The sequence below is a fragment of the Andrographis paniculata genome, unplaced genomic scaffold (assembly GCF_009805555.1).
Source record: "Andrographis paniculata isolate CXL003 unplaced genomic scaffold, ASM980555v1 Contig62END, whole genome shotgun sequence".
NCBI classification, from domain to species: Eukaryota; Viridiplantae; Streptophyta; class Magnoliopsida; order Lamiales; family Acanthaceae; genus Andrographis; species Andrographis paniculata.
Genome location: NW_026137598.1, coordinates 4019089 through 4026317, shown reverse-complemented (window position 1 = coordinate 4026317; position 7229 = coordinate 4019089). Strand labels below are relative to the sequence as shown.

The 7229-nt window shown below is 33.1% G+C and overlaps 1 protein-coding gene across 1 annotated transcript; it reads left to right on the top strand.

The window, feature by feature from the left end:
• Positions 1 to 1100: 1100 nt before the first annotated feature.
• On the top strand, positions 1101 to 4477 carry LOC127261294 (uncharacterized). Its single transcript, XM_051289584.1, has 5 exons — positions 1101 to 1372; positions 1953 to 2204; positions 2629 to 2865; positions 2937 to 3154; positions 4021 to 4477. The coding sequence occupies exons 2-5, from the start codon at positions 1968 to 1970 to the stop codon at positions 4268 to 4270; spliced, it is 942 nt and encodes a 313-aa protein (XP_051145541.1). The 5' UTR covers positions 1101 to 1372; positions 1953 to 1967; the 3' UTR covers positions 4271 to 4477.
• Positions 4478 to 7229: the final 2752 nt, after the last annotated feature.

Sequence of the window (7229 nt, the reverse complement as noted above, 5' to 3'; positions counted from 1 at the left end):
ATTTATTGGCCCATTTATCAGGCCCACCAGCCCATGTAGGACACCAATTCCTATCTTTATTTAGCCACAACAACTTTAAATAAAAATATAATTAATACTCTCTGAGTATATAATTATGGTAGATAAAGAAACTATATTTTAATAAAAAAATCATACAAATTAAATAATAGAAGTATTATTTTACTTTGAAATAGAAATCAAAGACATCCATAATTAGGGATGGGAAAATTTATCGAACATACCGAAATACTGACCTATCATACCGTATCATATCGAATTTTTGGTACGGTATTAGTATGAATTTTTGGAAAGTTTGGTATTTCAGTATGATACCGTACCGATATTATTTTTATTAAATAATTTAATTATTAATATAAATAATAATTATTAAATTTTTTTTAATCATAACAAAAGAATATGTAAACTATTGAAAATTTATTGATTTTTTGGTAATATTTTTTTGGTGAAGAATGATGATATTTATTAATTTTTTAATTATTTTGAAATTTAAAATTATATTTTCGTTATAATCGGTGTATACCAGTATCTATCGAAATCAAAATTTTCGGTATAAGCGGTATATATTGGTTCGTACCGAAATTGAAAATTTCGGTATAAACGGTATATATCGGTATAGTACCGAAAATTTCGATATACCAAAAATTGGTATATTGAAACTTTCGGTATAGTATCCGTATGTATTTTCGTCATAACGAAAAATTCGATACGATATCGATATCGACCGATATTTTGAGTACGGTACGATATGTCATCATGTCCATAATCAACATACTAACCGGATTTAATTAATTTTACATGTTAGGTGGGATCATAACTAATGGATTTAGGACTTCTAGACGTAAAATGACACGTCGATCACTACAAAAGCATGACCAAATCCGTTTTCAAAAGGAGGGCAATTTCGTCTTTTACGCGTCAGGAATTTCACACTTGGCGCACCGGCCCGGTGTCGTAACTCGTAAGCTACTTCGTTTAGGCTTGCTTTTTAGCTCAATAAAAAAATATATAAATAAAAATTCAAATTTATTTTTTTAAAAAAAAATAAAAAAATAAAAACGACACCAGAATTCCTTCGTCAATGTCAAATATGCGACCACAAAATTTGAATCGAAGTTTGCTTGGAAATCGAAGAAACGCACACGTCATAGCCATAGGCATACTGCACCCCAACCGCACTCATTCTACTTTTCCTCCCACGAACCACCGGAAAGTGAAAATTTCTCCTTCTTCTCCCACGGTTTCGTTCGATCATCTCTTTCAAGGAAAGTGATCAACCCATTTCCGAATCAGGGGGCATCAAATTCGTCTGAGTATCGTCAGAAGCCGGTGATCGGAGGGAGCGGCTCCTCGAGTAAGGGTTTTCATTTTTATTTTTGGTATATTGCCTTCCCCCGGGCGTGATCTTGGCGCTGTTGAAGTATCTCGAGCGGCTCTTCTTTTGTGTTCTGATGGAAAATTGTTTGAATCTTTCTGTTTTGTTCTCTGTTGCACTTTCTTCGTCCTGATTCGCTTGATTCCTTATGCGCGGGTTCGGTAAATTTGAGTGTAGAGATTGGAGGAATCTTATGTCGGTGCTACTATAAACAATAGGGTTAGAAGAGACTAAATCTGTAACAAATTGTTTTTACGTTGATCTGTCCAGTTCTGTGGCAATTTGATTTTGCAGCTGAATATTGCAGCATCTTGTTGGTGGTGGTTTATTTTCTTTTTCGAAGATACGAAAGCATTAGTATATAAGCATGCCCAATGCATTGGTGGTTTACTCAGCTAATTTCTGAAACAAAATCTTGAAATTTTTGTACGCAGATATGTTTTTAATTGGTATTGTCATGGAATAAGATTGTGATTGTTTTGTATCTTTCTGAGCTGAAGTTTTTGTTCATTAGTTGTTTGTGAGCATATGTTGGTGAGTTATTTGTTCGATTTTACAGACCTCTGATGTCTTGATGAAGACGCCGGTTTCAACTGAGTTGGAGAAAAAGCAAGTTAGGGAAGACAATAGTGAGTACGTGAGATTGGTAATACATAATAATGAGTTAAAACTACCTGAAGTAGATACAGAATCCCAAACACGAACACGGAAGGGTCGGACATGGTGGATCAAGGCCATAATATGGTGCATCATCGCCATAATACTAACCTTTGTGTTGGTTAAATGGGGAATGCCCTTTCTTGTCGAGAAGGTATGTTGATCTCTATGCATTGATTGTTCTTACGTATTTCCTTCTTATCTCTTGTGTGCATTCTTCTTTGGGGAAAATACCATTTCTCGTTTCTTGTATGGAAGAACCATTTCAAATTTAGTTGCATTTAAGAATATACTTTTTAATAGAAGTTGGTTTCACTTTCGCTGTTTATAGTTATGTTGATCAAGGTTAAATTAAAAAAATTTTAGTGTTACTATTTAATGACATGCGTGTGAATTTCAGTTATGACAAAAGAACTTGTGAAATCAAAATTGCAACGACTTGGTGACAAATTCGAATTTCTATATACTTAAACATTAAGAAAAGTGGAAACTTAAAATGGACCTTTCTTGAAGGACAAAAGATACTATATTTCTGTTTTTTCATACATACATGCTATTAACGACGTGATCTTGATTAGGTTCTTTTTCCAATCTTGCAATGGGAAGCCACAGCCTTTGGCCGTCCAGTACTTGCTCTTGTAATCGTAGCATCCTTAGCTTTGTTCCCCGTGTTTCTAATCCCATCCGGTCCATCCATGTGGCTAGCCGGAATGATTTTTGGGTACGGCTTGGGGTTTGTCATCATTATGGTTGGAACAACCATTGGGATGATCCTACCGTACTTGATTGGTTTACTCTTCCGCGACCGGATTCATGTAGGACATATTTCAATCTTTTTACAGCAGTTATTTTCCAATCATGGTAATTTATTTAATATCATTCTCAGCAATGGTTGAAGCGTTGGCCTCAAAACGCTGCAATGTTGAGGCTCGCAGCGGAAGGAAGCTGGTTCCATCAATTTCGTGTGGTTGCACTTTTTAGGATCTCCCCTTTTCCTTACACGATCTTCAATTATGCAATTGTGGTGACTGATATGAGGTTTTGGCCATATTTATGCGGATCGATTGCAGGAATGATACCGGAAGCCTTCATTTACATCTACAGGTTTGTCTTCGCCCAAAACACTCCCTTTTTATTCCTTTCCCATTGACAATAGTTATAAATTTTTGGGTAAATTATATAATATCCTTTGTGTTATAGTAAAAATGCATAAAACATCTCGTGTTTTATTTATTACGTGAAAACCCTCTGTGTTAATGTGAAGTTTGCACCAAACACCATTTTCGTCCAAAATTGATATTTGATTTATTCAAAAAAATTATTTAAGATATTTTACATTTTTTATTTGTATAAAATTTGAGTAATTTAGGTTTTTATTTAGAACCAAACATCAGTTTCGGACAAAAAGTGTTTCGTGCAAACTTTATATTAACACGGGGGGATTTCACGCAATAAATAAAATACAATGTGTTTTATGCTTTTTTACTAAAAACACAAGGGGTATTGTATTATTTACCCTAAATTTTTTGTTAAAACCAAATAAAATTCTTTGCTCGGTTGAATTTTTTCCATGAAAAAAATGTGTCCCTTGCTTGACTAACATTGTTGATTTCCTATTGAAAGTAGCATTAAAACTTTTATTCTCAAGATTTCATTTTATTTAAAAAACATAGGGAAATTTCATGCAATTTAGATGCATTGAACTATGAAAATAATTTGTTTCTCTCATGGTGAAGGTTATTGAGCCCCAAACAAACATTTTACAAGATTAGTCCATTTAGTCTTGAGAGGTTTTGTGATGTTTTATAAGAAATAATCGGTATTTGATGGGATGTTTTTGAATAAAGTTACTTTGATCAATAGCGCCAAAACCTCCAAAAGTGTTCAAGTATTGTGATTTATACTATTTTCGATATGTTGTTCTTGCTAACTTGAGTTTTGGTTTGACATTGGGTACCCGACCTCGGCAGTGGTCGGCTAATAAGGACGCTAGCGGATGTCCAATATAGGAACCATCACCTAACTCCGGTGGAAATTATTTACAACACAGTTTCGTTTGTGGTGGCTATTATCACTACCATTGCCTTCACGGTGTATGCTAAAAAGACCTTGAAGGCGGCAGAGGCTGATGGCGGTAAAAGTAGCTTTGAGATGGGGAAGCTTCAGCCTGAAAAACAGTACTATTATGGTAATAATATGGCTTCTTCTACATTGGAATAATATTCATTCAGATCATTTATTATCTATAGTCTCTATGTAAATATATGTTCATGTTGGCTTGTCATTTGTAGTTTGAGTTTAGACTAGATTGCAGCATCAAATGATCATGTGTGCTACCTGTGTAAAGGATAAAGCTTAAGATCTGATTGAAGACAATAAAGAGGATGATGATGATGATGATGATATATATATATATATTTTAATTCACTTGGTTAGCCTCTACAAGTATTATATATATATAGGCATATATTCACGACACAATTCGCCGTATATTAGATTAACTAATTTTTCTGCCCGATAGTGTGTACCTATTGGGAGGAAGTATGCCCTTGCTTTTCTGTTAGACATCAATCACAAATTTCGTTAGAGTGAACGATTATTGCAAGTCTGCGTAACATCTTATCTTTAGCTAATTTATTTGAAGTTTCAAAGTTTAGATGATTGTCATCATTGTCTTGTTGCGGCATTATACATACTGGCCTTGCCATTATCCTTACCATTCCTCACATTGCACCACGCTCATCAAATTACCCAATGCTTATGATGTTTTCTAGCCTTGAAATGGCGTAGAAATCTGTAATCGTACAATGCTCTCCATTTGAGCTTGTGAACACCACTGTGTTGCATCGGCATCCACAAATTTCGACGATCAAACCTCTGCCAAATTTCACTGACCAGGTGCACTTGTGTCCAACTTTGCAAAGTGGTGTTTCCGGTCATGTGGTTGCTAGTCATCTTCCTTGGCGAGTGGTTGTCAACAATCTTTAGCCCAATAACTAAACTTTCCATACTTGTGGCACTTATCTCTATTGATTTTGCACTCTCACCTGTTTTTGTAACCACCATTGGTCTTGGTAGCCGTTCACAACCTCTTCCGCAACGTCGAATATGGCCGTCATTATTGCATGACGTTTGATTGGTGCTTTATTTTTTCCTCTGGTGAACCAACCATTCCTCGTCAATTTGTAGAAGTTTTACCTTTTTTGGTTGTGGTTGGCGTCATCGGATATGAAATCAACACCTTTTACATGGCAAATGACTTCCTCGATGGACAAGGTGAAGAGCTCAAACATGGTCTCCATGGTGTAAACAACATAGCCAAACTTGAGGGGAGGCGACGCAGAGGTACTTCTCAACAATCCTTTACCCGCTGATAGGGTTGTAAAACAAATGAACAGTTCGCGAGCTTGGCTCGGTTCGACTCGTTTAAACTCGCTAAAAGCTCGTTCGTTAAGCTAAACGAGTTGAACACAAACATAAATTTTGGCTCGTTATGTTCACGAATGAGCTCGAGCTTGTTCGTGAACGATAGTATTTATTGAAAAAATTAAATTAATGATTTTATATTTAATAAGTATATATATCTTTATAAATATTATATTGCATTCTATTTTTTATTTAAATTTATTAATAAAAGTTATAATTATTATTAACTAAATTTAATAAAAAAATTAAATAAATAAAATAAAATATATCTTAACAAGCTAACCCGAGCCGAACACGAACAAAAAAATTGCCAAACGAATCGAGCTCAAATAAAATTTCAGCTCGTATCTCTTAACGAACGAACACAAGTCGAGTTCGAATCCTTAACGAGCTGAGCTCAAACATGACAAACTCGGCTCTGTTTGACTTGTTTACAGCTCTACCCGCTGACGGACTCGTCGTACTCTGCAATTTATCCAACCAAATTGCACAAGTGAAGCGTGAAATCTTCAATATATTAAAAATTTTGATACAATATCATATCATATTAAATTTTTTGGTACGATAACAATATATTATTTGATATTTTTCAATCTATACTGAAATCTAAATAATATTGATATTTCATTATATATTAAAATATCGTGCATTATTTTAATATTTGGTATATCGGCTTATACTACATTGTAGAATATATTAATGTATTGTACAATACTAAATTTTATTTATAACTAATTTGTATTATGTAATTAATGCAAAATAAGTAATTAAAATGTATTGATGATGATCAATTAGTATAAATAATTATAACTATCATTAATTATGAATTTAAATGTAAATTTTAAAAAATAGTAAATTAATTTTAAAATTATTAAGAAAATAAAAAAAAATGAGAAAAATGTTTCAAATTATAATGAGTTACATAATGAAAATATTAAATTATCTATATAATATATATATATATATCCAAAGAGATAATTAACAAAGCCATGAAATTAGAAGCAAAAATACCTCATCGCAACAATCTCGGAGATTTCTGAGCTGCATGGGCTTGAAATTGCATCGTCGTTGGAACAAGAGGAAGAAAAAAAGAGAAATGATTGGGTCTATCGAATCACATGAGATTTGGGAGAAGAAAAATCCGATGTTAAACAAATCAAACCGGATCAGGTCGAACCGAAAACAAAAAATTTAATAATCTCTCCCTTATTTCTAATCAACCATTATGATTGCTTTGAAGAAGTATAACAAGAGTGGAGAACATATTGACATTATCGTTTTAATACGTGCAACTTATCATATAGTTATTGGACACAAAAAAAAAACAAAGAATACAAAGTAAGCATATATGCAAATACATTGAACAACACCAAGTTGTAGCACATCAATTTATTTCAAAGTTAACATGTAACCAAACAATTAAATTTTAGATCTAACATAACCAATACCAACAAAAACATATGACAAAGTTACAAATCGAAAATAAATTTCTTAAGGCAATATTAAGTAACCTCTCAGTTTTGCACACAGAATCACGAATAGGAAAACTATCTCTTACCATAAACACGTTACCCATTATAAAATAATTTTGGATGTGGACATTGATTAATAAAATAATTTTGGTTCTTACAATTATAACACTTCCTATTATTATTTTTATACTAGAACTTACTTTTACTTTTGCCCTTATTATTTTGATTTTCAAAATTTTCTAAATCATGTGATTTATTTAAAGTTAATCAAATGCTTCTTT

What these genes read in the sequence shown, in the direction of transcription:
- LOC127261294 (XM_051289584.1), top strand. Translation starts at nt 1,968, where the DNA reads ATGAAGACGCCGGTTTCAACTGAGTTGGAGAAAAAGCAAGTTAGGGAA. An exon ending in TGCCCTTTCTTGTCGAGAAG is followed by an intron (nt 2,205 to 2,628) that starts GTATGTTGATCT and finishes GATCTTGATTAG; the next exon opens with GTTCTTTTTCCAATCTTGCA. An exon ending in TCTTCCGCGACCGGATTCAT is followed by an intron (nt 2,866 to 2,936) that starts GTAGGACATATT and finishes TATCATTCTCAG; the next exon opens with CAATGGTTGAAGCGTTGGCC.